This window comes from Anastrepha ludens, chromosome 3, assembly GCF_028408465.1.
Source record: "Anastrepha ludens isolate Willacy chromosome 3, idAnaLude1.1, whole genome shotgun sequence".
NCBI lineage: Eukaryota > Metazoa > Arthropoda > Insecta > Diptera > Tephritidae > Anastrepha > Anastrepha ludens.
The window spans coordinates 114802170-114817220 of NC_071499.1; the positions used below are offsets into that span (position 1 = coordinate 114802170).

Consider the following 15051-nt stretch of genomic DNA (forward strand, 5'->3'; position numbering starts at 1 on the left):
TCTCTGCAGTAAAATTTAGGTAACCTGAGATATGCGTTTTTGCATTATCTTAATACGTAATTGTAGTAAATACCTCCGAATAGCCTTACTTGCCGCACAAGAAAACCCTCAAAATGTAAGAATTTTCCAATTTTCGCTCCATTGGAGAACCGTTGGTATATTTTAAAACATTCATTTAGCTTTTAAAAGTCTTAAAAATATAATTTTCACTCATCTTGTGACATTTCTACACTAGTTATAGGGCCTTGGTGAAATATTGGTGTATTTTTTAATAACATTTTATCCCCTATCATCTTTTAGAATATGCTTCCCTCCATTTTTGAAGTACTTTTTCACTTTTTGCATATCATTGGTGAAACGTTGGTGTATTTTGAAGAGGTATTTTACCTCGTAAACGTAATAGAATATCACTCATATCATTTTTGTAACATGTTCGTACATTTGACATGCCATTGGTGAAACATTGGTGTATTTTATAGTAGCATTTTACCCCTCAAATGTAAACAAATATCACTCATATTATTTTTGTAGCATTTTACTCGCTTTTCATGTCATTGGTGAAACATTGGTGTATTTTAAAATAGCATTTTACTCCCTAAAATGTAATAGATTATTTTATATATTTATTTATATTATTTAATATATTATTTTTGTTACATTTTCGTGCACTTTGGCGTACCATTGGTGAAACATTGGTGTATTTAAAAACAGTTTTTTCTCATTAGGTATTTTTGCTCACTTTTCATACCATTGGTGAAACATTGGTGTATTTTAAAGTAGACTTTTAATGTAAAAAAATATTCAATGAATAAAATCACCTCAAATATTTAGCTAATTTTGCGTCCAATTTCGCTACCACTTTAGTTAAATGTGAGCTAAAAAACTAAAAATCTCAGTCTTAGTGCACGTAGTTCTCAATAAAACAAAACTTTTTCACATAGAACTATTTTTATCAGATAAAAAATGTTTAAACTTTATATGGAATTCACAAAAATTTTACGAATTCCAAAAAATTTTCATCAAAATTTTCAATATTTTATCAGAATCTTTACACAACTTCTGGGTATGCAGATTTATAGCCCATTCAATTCTAGTATATTAAAATGTAAATTAAAGTCACTCGAAAATCGCATTGATTTTTGAAAAAAAATTTTTTGTATACTATGTTGCGCGTTTTCTTCCATATAAAAGGCTTTGAAGATTCGCTTAGCTTGAAAAGTATTGGAAGCATTGTAAAACATTGTGAAAAGATAAAGTCACTTAATTATGTGAGCACAAGTGTATGTGAATATGTGTTAAATATGTATTCAACTATCTTTACCAACCGTGATTGTTGCCAATAACAAATACTGCAAAGGTGCACTCACCTCAACACCGCAAGTAAGCCAACTCGCACCTCTGCCTCTGCCGCTACCTCAGCAACTCACCATGAAAATCTTTGCTCGATGCCTTTTTGTGCAATTTTCAAAAGTTTTCCACAGCAATACAAACACAAACACATACACACACACACCTCTATATATATACGCATATATTGTACTTTGGCATTAAATGAGATTGCCGGTGTTTTGTGTTGACGCAAATATGATAATTGGCAAATTTGACAAGGGAATTTTTCTTAAACTTGTAATAGCAACAACAACAGCAACTCAACCACTGTCAAATGAAGCAACCCCAAAGGCGCTCAAATATGTACTCGTGCATATGCGTTTGTATTATATGATCCACACATACATCGGCACATTTTCAAGCGGTGTAAGATTTTCATATGTGAAATTGTAAATATGTACATACATATATGCGCGCACTTTTCGAAAAAGATATTCACAAATATGTGTGCATAAATAATATAACATAAAAATATTCATCTACACATACATACATACATATGCGCTTACTGTCATATTGAAAATTTTCAAATAACGTCAAAGACAAGACAAAGTTTTCAACTGTTTCCACAAGAAATATTTATGCAAGTACATATACACACACACATGTACATATGCATGTGTTCTTCTTGTATATCCATATGTATGCATGTATGTGCTCACGATTTTATGACTTGCGGGAATGTGGCTACAAATGGTTGTTATTGCTTTTATTATGAGACTGCTTGCTCTTGATTTTTTGTTATTGTTGCTTTGTTGTTTTGGGCGTGCATGATTTTTTAATGACAGGCGCAGTCACACACACACATTCGCACGCAGCCATATGTACCTCTATATACATACCTTTATAAACAAATACAAGGGTATGTAATTGTTTCATGTGTGTTCGAAATTAATTTTATTTTACTTTGGGGCGGTTTTTAATTGATGAGCAAAAATTGGCGGTTACGGTGCTGTTGTTACTCCTGCTTGCTTATCAAGTCTGTGGCAGTAAGAATAATAGTGTATATTTTAATATTAAATTTTGCGTCTATTCATTTTCAAAGATGGAAAAATTATCCTTCCGTGGGTTAAAAGAAACAAATCACTTGCAAGTCCCTTTTGATATTTTATTTATATAGCAATAAAAAATTTGGTATTTAAAGTAGTTAAGCAAAGTTGTAATGATTACATGTAATGATTAGATGTAATGATTGGATGTATGGATTACACGTAATGAGTGCATGTAATGATTGGATGTAATGATTAGATGCACTGATTAAGTATAATGATTAAATGTAGTTATTAAGTGTAATGATTCCATGTAGTGATTAAATGTAATGATTACAAGTAATAAGTACATGTAATGAGTATATGTAGTGGTTACATGCACTGATTTCGTGTAATGATTACATATAATGATACATATAAATATACGTGCATTACTATAAGTAAATAAATGATTGCAATGGTGTGCGAAAAATTAGTGTCATTACATGTAATGATTACTTCATGAATGCACATTACATGTAATCATCTAATGATTCCTTTTCATAAAATAAAAGTCCAGCATTTACGTACACAGTTCAAGATATAATCACATATTATTATCGCTAATTTTGGAAGAAAAAAACTTCCCATCATTCACACTATTTGAAATTCCTAAAAATTTCACTCCAGCCCCCCATTGACCGCCTACTTCTAATATTTATGTACTTTCTTCGCCCGTCTTCTCCAGATTAAAGCACTCATCGAAGAGGTACAACGCCTGCGCACACTCGAACAAACACAATTCACACAAATACAACGACTTGAAGATCATTTGGAAGTGAAACGTCAGCACATTATGCGTCTGGAAGCGCGTCTTGACAAGCAACAAATCAATGCAGCGCACGCCGAAGCGGCCACAGCAACAGCCAACAGCGCAATAGCAATCACAACAACAGCCTCCTCAACTGTGCCAGTGACACATGTTGTCAACGATGACGATGATGATGATGATGATAATTGTGAGGATGACGAGGAAGATGCAGTAGCTGCCAGTGCTGATGTACCAGTTGCCAAAATTGATTTAACCACAACAACAGCAGCCACAGATCGCATCGAAGATGCTGCTACAGAGATTGTAGCTGATGTTGAACTAACGACCGATCGTGAATGTGAGAAGCTAACAACAGCGACGGAAAAGACAACGGCGGCGACCACGACGACAAATAATAGCAGCAGCATAACTACAGCAGCAATTGAAACAACAACACCAGTTGGCGAGATTAAAATCAAAAAGGAAAACCAGTGAGTCTTAAAGTTTGATATGCATACATTTTTCAATGGTTAAATAGTTTTGGGAAAAATAATAATAATTGAAAAACAAGTGGCAGCACAAAACACTTGAAAAATGCTGTTAATGTTAAATCGAATTTGATTTTTTTCTGTTTTAATATTTTTATCAAACAATAAGCAACAAATCGAACACTTGTCTAGAAATAGAGAAAATTTTAATTTTTTTTTAACATTAAATCTTATCTATAAACTTATATCTTATTTTTGTTTTTGTTATTTTTCTTGCGCTTCTTCACACATACACAGCGGCCCACTCGATTTGGATGTGATTAGTCAGCAATCAGCTATCGCTGCTGCTGCAGCAGCCGCTGCAGCCGCCGCATGCGCCAATGATCCGAACAAATTCCAGGAATTGCTGCTTGAAGGCACCAAAGCGTTGGCGGCTGCCGAGGCGCTCAAGAGTGCTGTCGCTGCAACCGGTGCAGAGGGTAAGTATGCATGTAATGAAGGTTTTTTTTTATCGCTTCCTCCAACGCGCTTCTTCTTCTTTCTCTACTTCAACTTATTGTTCTCCTTGGTTCACTTCACTTCACTTGTTTATCTGCTGTGATATCTGTTGCACATTTTATGTTTTTTTTTAAGAAACAACAATGATTTTACACAAATATTTATGGTGTTGTTAATAAATTTGATTGTTCCATTTTTTCTTATTTTACTATTGTCACCTTTGTTCTTTTATCTGTTGAGCACTACGCTTCACACTCACACATACAAATATGTAGAGACTTTTTCTACTGCTGCCGGTGCCTGTTTAACTTACTTTGACTCTTTCAATATTCAAAATTGATAACAGTGATGCAGATAATGATTGTAAATATAAATTTGAATGAGTAATAATTATAATTCTTATGTTGCAATGGAAGCCTTGAAGTTGATTAAATTTTTTGGTTTATAAAAATGTTAAGCTTAAATGAAAAAAATTTAATAATTGGAGTAGTGCAGCACAAAAATTTAGCACAACTAAGAAAGTATTTGTCTAATAATACGTACCTTAAGTAAAAAACAAAATATATTATATTTTTAATTTTTTACGCGATATAATATTTTTATATTTAATTTTTTATATAATATAATTTTTTATTTTCTTTTTAATTATATTTCTTACTCCCAGGTTTGTCTTAAGGGGGAAGTCTACTGTGACAAGGGAAAAAACAGGCTTATTTTCCGGATTTTATTTCTAACAAAATATTGCTCGTACATAAAATCTATTTAAACTCTTATCTTTATTATTTATTTAAGTTTTTGAAAAAAAAATTTTAGGTCAAAATATTCAAAATGGCCGCTGTGGCACTTCTGCAAGCGCAGGTCCGCTTTTCTTAGGTGCCTAAACGGTGTAAATGAAATCTTACGTTTCGGTGATCTAAAACAAAAAAACAAAATATTGTTATCATATACATAGTATTGACTCTCGTCTGACGTAGGATTATGTCGATAAAAAATTTTGGCGTTGAAAAAAAAATTCTTGAAATTTTTTTCTTTTTTTTTGCCTAAAATTGATGTTACTATTGTTTATAACAATTTAACAAATAACGATATCAAAAAAATCCTATGTCAGACGAGAGACACTATTACAGAGAATATATAATTAAATTTTTAAGCTGATTCATTTATCAGAACTCGAGATATCGTGTACACCGTATACAAAAACTTAGTTTCGAGAAAAATGCGTTTAAAGTTTCAGTATAGCAGGTACGCGCTTTGGAGCGCTTCGGGAAAAGGTCGAAATTTCAACGAAGAAAAATTTAGCCAGCTGTAACACATATTGTACCTTATTTAAGAGGGTTCAAAGTATTTTTTAAGCTAAAAAAAAAAAATCGATTTTTTGAAAAATTCACAGTAGACTTCCCCCTTAAACATTTTGTTATAGCAGAAAACACCCAATACAGATAGCAAAAATAATTGTCAAAAATCAACACCATTTTTTAACAACTTCGTACCGCCAGTTTATTATCCCAAATTCAATAGGCTATAAAAATACTTTTACTTTACGAAATTTTCGCGAAAAGTCCAATTAAAAAGTTTAAAATTTTGATAAAAATTTGCTGAGTTATTTTTTTTAATACGCACAAAGTTCGAAACTAGTACTTACAGTGTACTCTCTCTTAAGCGGACACCTAAGGGACTAAAAAATTTGAGAGCACAGTGTAAAAAAAGTTAATAATAAGTTATGGGAGGGTCAGCGGACAGCTCAAACGAAAAAAATGTTTAAAAATTCTTATGAATTTGTGGTACATACTGAAAACAGTGTCCGCTTATGTGTATGTATAAAAATTAAAAACAGGTAATAATAAGTAAGGGGGATCCCCCACCCCCTCTGGGATGTACAGAAAAATTTGTCCCAATATGATAAAAGTGTCAAAAAGTTATTAACAAGTTATGGGAAGGTTGTCCGCTCAAAAGAAAAATATTAAAAAAAAAATGATTAAGGATTAGTGGTAAAAAAGTGTCCGCTTCTGGAAGAAGTCCGTTAGGAGTGAGAACACTGTATATGGTTTTTGTAGGAAAACATATGGGAGAATATTTTTTTTAGCAAAAAATTAGTAATATTAAATAAATAGTCAAAACTTATCAATAAGTAACTAAGCTATTTTTTTAAGCAGTATATTTAATCATTTTCGTATAGACTAAACTTATGCATATAATTTTTTTTAGTTTTTTTTTGGTTTTTTTAATGGTTGCCATTGATGTTATATAATATTAATAATAATATTGTATAATATATGATTTCTTTTTTTTTTGCAATGTTTGATTTTTTTCGCGCAAAAAAAAAATTCGCTCTACATAAATTTTTGTTTTCCAAGAAATATAAAGTTCCTAAATTTCGTTCTTAAATTTATTATTTATATGTTATTTATTATTTAAATATTTCATGAGACACATTTTTTTATTCAATATATTGAATATAAAACAATTTGTAAACTTTTAATTTTTTTAACTTAAGAGTTTATTTCCTAGAAATTTGGTACAGAATTTTGTTTCACTATATTTATTAAATATTCGTTTAAATATTAAATAATGTTTACCACTGATCTTTAAATATTCGCTTCAATATTAAAAAAAAAATTTCACTGATCCTTAAATATGCGGTTAAATATTAAATCATTTTTTCCACTAATCCTTAAATATTCGTTTAAATATTAGTTAATAATGAAATAATTCTTTTCACTGATCCATTTTTTTACTTAAAACTTAATCATTTTTTCCCCTTTAAAAATTTTTGCGCTGCATTACTCCCATCAACTAACCGGCATACTTTTTTCACTTTCTTGCCTGCAACCGTAAAAATATCGCACTAATACCAAAATTAACAACTTATATATAAATGCATACATACAGCAAAGGCACACAGCTATTACATTAATACACACCGTAACTCGCTTCAACTAAATCGCTTAACTGTTCAAATTACCACACTTATCTGTCCTCACCTCAATCTACTTACAATTTTCATTCGCGCCAAATATGTACTTATGTGTGTGTAACAGAATAAATCACTGAAATAAAAACCAAATAAGACTTGCACATTTATGATTTTTCAATATTAATAAATCAACAATGTAATTGAGTGCCCACAAGCAACAAACACAAGAAGAAGAAGAAAAAAGTCAACAAACACAAATTTCAGACAACAAATAATAATAAAATCATTATTGCTATTTGCATGGAGGAAAACATTTTTTTTTTAATTTATGAAAATAAAAAAATTATTAAAGGTGTTGCGTGCGTGCACATGTGTTGTAGAAGTGTATGCGTGCTGGTGGCATGCGTTTGCAAAAACAAAATATATTGAACAAGACGAATTGGCGACCGCTGCCAATTGCTGCTGCCTTCGATTCGATGCAAACTGTTGTGGGGGCTGCAATGACAGTGGCGTGGACGACGACGACGACGCTTGCGACGACGGCGCGCTAGCGAGCGGCACAACTCATAAGAACTAAAAAGTGGCGCCAAGTATTTTATGACCCGGCGATGTGTGCTGTGTCAACACCAGCGTATTCACGGTTTCCCCACTGTGGCGCTGGCAACGACCGCAATAGCAGCAATAAAGCGCGACAGTTATTGGCAAATAAGAACAGCAAAAACAACAAAAACAGTTACTGACACATATACGTTTATCTACTCCTACTTTGCTCTTCTTTTCTCACTTCTTACAAGCATAAAAACTTACTTTTTCATTGAAAACAAAAACCAACAAAAAAGCAAAAAAAATTAAAAAAAAAATACAACAAAAGCAACAAAAGTTATTTTCTTACTTACATACTACATACATAAAAATAATATAATAAATACATTTATGGATGTTGGTGCATGCATGTTGCAAATACACATTTTTCTTAGCATAATTTTAAAAAAGGCGCAAGCGAAAAAATACAGTAAAAAAGTTTAAAAAAATACAAATATAAAAGCAAAAACTTAACAAACAAAAAACAACAAGGAACTGCAAGAAAAAATCTAAATCGATTGCATATTGCGTAGTCAATGAAAATGTTGCTGAAACATGTTGCTGCAACAAGGCAAAAAGAAAATTCATAAATTATCGATTTCTACTAATTGGCAAAATCTGGCGAAATTAAGTCTGAAACTGCAGAAATTGCTTGCAAATTTTGGAATTTGGCGTTCATTGTTGGCAAAAATGAAGAAAATGGATTCAGCTGAGCTTATCTGCTGGCGGCTATATTTCTTTGAAAGGAAACGAGAAAACAAAAAAAATTATATAGGTCAATTACTATTTTTTTAGAATATTGGTTACTAAAAACACTGCTATTTAAAACTTTTTCGCTGTAATGGCGCGCAATGGTTTGAAATATAAATAAATTGAACAGTTATATTTAAAAATTTAGCACATGAACTAAAAAAAAAATTATTAACAAGTTAAGAAATTTCTACAATATAATTTTAAAAGCTCATAACTTGAAATTCCCAAAATGTTTCCCTTAAAGCCACTGTTTCCTAAGAAGCGGTGGCGTCGTGTGAAAGCCGTCTTTTAGCGGTGCACAGAAATGTTAATTTATACGACTGTATTTTTGCAGTGATAGGTTCAAACAGTGGGTACTTACATAGTATTAAACTTCGCTTCTTTAATTAAATAAATAATAATAATAAATGATTTATGCTGCGGTGTGATGAGGAATGATCTAGACTAAGTATATTTAGAATTTACACAGGCCATGTTTCAGTGACGTCAGCCACTGCCATACTATGGCACTGCTTACTTTTAAAGCGTAGCTTAACTGTGTAAAAATGTAAGGCTTCAACTTTCAGAAATTTAAAGTTTTTGATTCATTTTAAAGCAATTTTCATATTCATTCAATTCCTTAAATGCATTTGTTGTTGGGTTGCCATGGTGATTTGCCACTGCCATTAAGCCATGTTGTTTGCACTTAATTGTGAACGGACCCATTATAAAATACAAAAACAAAAAAACAATTTAGAAATTACACAAAATTTACGTTCATTAAATTGTTAAAGTGTAGTTTTAAAAAATTTAAAAGTGAAAAAACCATTTTAAATCTTAAAAATATTTATAAAATTAAACTATTTTAAATTTCGAGAAATCTTATAAATTTCTACGAAAATAGTATCATTTCAATGCTTCAATTTCAGATACAAAAAAAATAACTTGCATTCAAAAATGTTCTCGAAAATAATTTGATCGAATTTTTTAATTTCGTAAATAAAAAATAAATTGCATTTGAAAATTTTAAATTCAGCAAATGAAAAAATTCAAATTCGAAATAAATTTTATATTTTAAAATAAATTTTTATACATTTTACAATAAGATCCATACAAATTTTCTCGTTCCACCTAAAACATATTTAGTGATATTTGGAAGTGCAATATTTGCTTGTATATGTCAAATAATCCAAAATAAAATATTTTAAAACTTTCAAAGCTTCTGTGCGCAACTCAGTATTAAATCTTAAAAATAATCTATTCATACTCCTCAATTTAGTAACCAATATTCAGAACAGCCCCATTAACCTCCAGTTTCTCCCACTGATCAAACCAACTTTCGATCAATCAAAATATGATTTTTATAAATATTTTCGAAAAGATAAAAGATGCCAAAAAATTCGCTTTCTTTTAACCACTACATTAACCATTTGTGATATGAATTTTGAAATTTGTTGTTGACAACAACATTTTTGTGTGCTGTGTCTGTTTGCTCTGTGTTCCACAGGAACAACAGTTGCTGCCAGCCAACAAATGGACAACGCTGACGACGGCGATGTCGCAGCCAGCAGCAACAATTGCAACAATAGCAACGTTAGTAAAGAGGACGACGATGGCAAACTGTCGTCTCCGACAAGAATGACACAATTGCCTATTATGCCAAAAATACCCAAAATCGAAATTGTCGACGACGACGACGACGACGATGATGATGCTGGCGAGCATAGCAACATACATGAGTCCGCCAACAATGAATTGCCTGAAAATGAAAATCTAGTTGCGGCTTGTGAAAGTGCAGCTGAGAATGTAGAAGAAACCGCACAGCTGCCCACAATCGATGTGGACGCCTTAGAGACTGCGGGTAGCGATGGCGCATCTGACAACGGCGCCTCGGAGAAGTCCGAATTGCAAGCTTTGCAGCAACATGTTGCCGACTCCACCGCAGCCGCCGCCGCTGCTGCTACAGTATTCGATGAGAATATGGATGCTTTTGGCTCATTACTCGGCGAAGAGCTTGTAAGTTCATATTGGCGTGGTTTTAAGATGCCCACGTCAACGAGTAACAATAGTGGCAGCGGCTCCTCGCTTGCCACGAAAACTCCAAACGCCAATAGCATATTTGCCAATCAATTGCAGCATCGTTTGCCGCCACCGCAGCCGCCACATCAGCAACAGCATCATCATCATCATCTTCAGCAGCAGCAGCAGCAGCATCACCATCCGATGCACCACCACCAACACTCTACACTAATGCCACACCACTTGCACCATCACCATCACCAGCAACAGCAGCAGCAGCAACAGCAAACTGCAGCCGCTGCGCAGCAACATGGACCTTCGTCCACAGCGCTGCTCAGCCAATTAGTTAATTCCACTTTCTCAACAGCACCACCTACTTCTTCTTCTTCTCTACGTACAGATGCGCTGCTGCCGTCCCACCATCATCACCACAGCCACCATGGGCAAGGGCCGTCAGCACCGCCGCCTCCACCACCTCCAATGCCGTCACATCATCACCTGCATCAGCCACATCTTAGCGCTGACGCGCACCAGAAATCAAGCATGGACGCGCAGCATAGCAACAACAATAGCAGCAACCATGAGTTATCAGCCAACGCAAGTACGCCGCACGCACTCGACCAGCGCGATGAGCATCACGCCGCGCTTAACGGCAGCGGCAAGTCAATGTTGGAAGACAACAATAACACTTTGTGCGGCACACCAAATGCGAATGCGCCCAGCGCCGCTGCCATGGCGGCAGCAATGGCTGCACAACCACATCCACACCTGCCGCCAGGCTATTTGCATGCGCTACCATTCCAATTCCAGGAGCGCGGTCATTTCCGCTTTGCCGACGATTTGCAGCTGCCACCAGGCGCTTCCATGGCTGGTCGCCTCGGCGAATCACTCATACCCAAGAGTGATCCGATGGAGGCGAAACTGCAAGAAATGCTGCGCTACAACATGGACAAGTATGCCAATCAACCGCTGGACACGTTGCATATCTCGCGACGCATACGTGAGCTGCTATCGGTGCACAACATCGGACAGCGACTGTTCGCCAAATACATACTGGGACTATCGCAGGGCACCGTGTCGGAGCTGCTGTCCAAGCCAAAGCCGTGGGATAAGCTGACCGAGAAGGGACGTGACAGCTACCGCAAAATGCATGCCTGGGGCTGTGATGATAACGCGGTAATGCTGCTCAAGTCGCTCATACCGAAGAAAGGTGAGTCCATTGAAACAAATTTCAAAATTTCAAAATTTAAAATTATGCTTACGGTGAAAAGTTTTGACAGCGCAACACACAGGTGACAGGTAGCAAAGCATAGAGTTGTTGGAAATTGTGAGGCGGCAATAGGGGATATATGTAACGCTTGGCATTTTCACGTGGTATTAGTAGTTGTTATGTGTTCTTTCCCGTGTCCTTGACAGCTGTCAACCACTGGTATTTTTTAAAGTATCTTGCAGTGTAAAATTTTTGATGAAACTTTTTTGGCTGAAACAAACGTATGAAAAATCACTGAAAAGCAGCAAAACTGGTCATTTTCTAAGGTTGCGAAAAATTGTATAGGAAAGTTCTGATTATGTACCGAAAAATTAATTTTTACAATAACAAAAATAAAAGTTCCACAAAGTATTGGTAGAACCTTTAGAATATTTTTTTTTTTTTTATATATATTATTTAATTTTTAGTTAGGAATTAAAAAATGCTAAGTATGTTTCTGGGTCAAAATACCACTATTTTTAATTTTTTTAAGAATTACTTATTTTTTTTTTTTGTAATAACAAAAGGAAAAATTCCACAAAGAGGTGACTAAACCTTCAGCATACATTTTTTTTAAATTTCCTGTTTAGTTAATTAAAAATACTAAGTATGTTTCTGGACTAAAATTACACAGTTTACAATTTTTTTTTAGAACAACAATTTATTTAGATAGTTTTTTTAGAACAACAAAAGTCAAGATTCCACAATGTGACTACTAAAGCTTTAGCATAAAAATTACTCTGTTACATTTTTTTAATTTCATTTCAAATTAGGAATCAAATAATTTTTACAGTTACAAAAATTAACCTTCCCTCATTTTTTTTTTTAATTTCAAATTTAATTTTTAGTTATTATATAATTTTAGTTAGCATAAAATTACAAATTTTTTACTTTAGTTTTCATTAATGAATTTAAAATTTACAAACAAAATATTCACATTTGGTTTAAACTTTTTGAACCAAAATCGATAGAAAAGAATTCACTTTCGATTGAAAATGTTAAAAAAAAATTATTTAACTTCTTTTTTTATAACTTTTTTTTTATTTTGTATTATTATTTATTTATATTTTTTTTAATTTATTTTTTTTATTTTATTATCAATAGAAAACGTTATTTTGAAGGTAAACACTAGCTACAAAGGCTTTCGTTTTTTTTTAAGTTCTATGTTGATTTATTCATTACAAATTTTTTTCCAAAAGTTCAAGCTCCACAATCGAAATTTTTTTAATTAAAGCCAAATTTCATTTCATTTTCTCTCGTACAAAATTGAAGGAGCACCTTTCTCTAAGCCCTGTAATCTTTCAAACGCCGCACCATATTTATTACTTTCTGCTATCTCACTCGCTCCAACGCACTGCTTACCTCGATCTGCGCTATTCATTTTCAAGCGAACTGACAATTTTTCTACTACCAACCTCCTTGTCACCTCACTAATCCAATCAAATCGTCGCATAAAAAGAAATAAAATTTCTCTAAAATATCTCAACCAAAACCTTATTTATTATACAACCGAAATTCAACTTAATTCATTTACCTACCAATGCAATCAAACGGAAAATAAAATAATATACACACCGAAGGCCGACAGCATGCAAATTTTAGCCAGCACAAAAACAAATACATACGAAAAGCGACATACGAATCAAACACGAAATTAGTAATGCATAATAAAATCAAATTAGAAAATTGAAAATAATAAAATTGCCAAACGAAAAATTTCACAAAAAATATTGTGCAATAAATTTTATTAAATTCGGCACATCGTAGCAATACTTTTAGATATTTATTTGCATACACACACACACACACACACACTTTCCAACCAATACACGGCCGCCACCAACAAAGCAAAGCGACGTGACGCCTTCAATTTGGTATTTGTGACCGCTGCGCTGCATTGAGTGCTGTTCGAAAATTTTCGACATAAATAATTACCCAAAATTTATGCAGTATTTAAAGTGGTTTTTCTAATGATCACGAAAATTCAAAACCTTAAAACAATAAAAAAAACATAAAAAAGGGCAAAACTCAAAACAAGTAAGAAATAAATTGGCAACAAAGGCCAGCGCACATTTCCACTTGGGAACCACCTCCAAATGATGCCTGACATCAATCAGAAGCAACAACAAAAGCATTAGTGACATAAATACTTGCAATATATTAACGTCAGTTTTATGTATGCACTTTTTTGTTTTTTGTTTTTTTTTCTGCAATTCCTCACGCTCACATCAACAAATTTGTTGTTAAACATTATTCGCTTGTTGTTATTAATTTTTTTTTTTGTTTTTTTGAGTTTTTTGCTAATTTTCGCTCATTCGCCGCTGTCGCTTTGATTAGCTTCTGCTGTATATTTGCATAGATTTTTACAGCAGCAACCTGCATACGCTTATTCGCTCACTCACTGCCTCGTCTTGCCTCTTTTAGCCTACTTGTGTGCTCGGCACTTTTGTTTTTGTGTTGCACCGATTGGCTGCTCTTTGGCGCATTGCCAGACCGCAAACATTCAATTGCAAAATTTTTAATTATCTTTGATTTTACATATAATTATTTAAATATACGAATGTATTAAATATTTCATTGACCAAATAACCTGTCATACAATAGCGAGTAGGGAAAAGTGCGAAAAAACTCAAGCAATGCATTAGTGATTTTTTGCGATATTCTCCTATTTATTTCAACACATACGCTTTTATTTCCATTTGTACATGCATATTTTGGACGTTCAAATTTTGTATATAGCCCGAACATTTCGCGACCCAAGCCATTACTCAGGCCAAAAATTAATTATTTAGTACTTGCTATTATAAGTTAAATATATAAAACTTCATGTTTTTCACTACTACTTTTAAACAAAAAAGCTCGCTACAGTAATGAAAGTTTCCAAAAAAAAAACAACTGCACACCTCCTATCGGCCCTCTGTGCCATTTGTGATCCCTCAAAAAATTCATATTATCTCCATTTAACATACGAAATTCTTAACTCTACGCCATTTTAATTACCTGAAAGATATGCAGTGCCAAACTAAAAAACGAATTGACTCAAAAAGGAGTAATTAAACTGGAAAATCTCTTTTATTTTTTGTTTACTCAAAATTTGCTTTACTTTGCCGATGCACGCAAAATGATAACAAATATTGCAGGTAGTCCGCTCCAACATGGGCTGTTATGTACTTACCAGCAATGCTGTTGCCTGCCTGAAGGCGCCAATGTTAACTCGCTATTACTGAAACAAAAACTACTGCGAAGGGCAAGTTGATTGCATAGTTTTTTGTTTTCTTTTGTGCGTAATTTTGACACAAGCAACAAGCGTTTTTGCGGTAGCTGCGTGGGATAGCTATTACAATTTAACATAATTTATTTTATACTCTGCTAAATGATTTTGAATTATTAAATCGTACGCT

General features: G+C 33.4%; 1 protein-coding gene across 1 annotated transcript in view; it reads left to right on the plus strand.

Moving 5' to 3' along the window:
- Positions 1 to 3078: 3078 nt before the first annotated feature.
- Positions 3079 to 15051, plus strand: part of LOC128857682 (homeobox protein cut) — a gene marked incomplete at its 5' end in the record, with an annotated part of 50095 nt that continues 38122 nt past the window's right edge. The window contains 3 exons of the mRNA XM_054093428.1: positions 3079 to 3659; positions 3954 to 4135; positions 9890 to 11611. Of these exons, the coding sequence (XP_053949403.1) occupies positions 3079 to 3659; positions 3954 to 4135; positions 9890 to 11611 (2485 nt within the window). The remainder of the gene's footprint in view (positions 3660 to 3953; positions 4136 to 9889; positions 11612 to 15051) is intronic.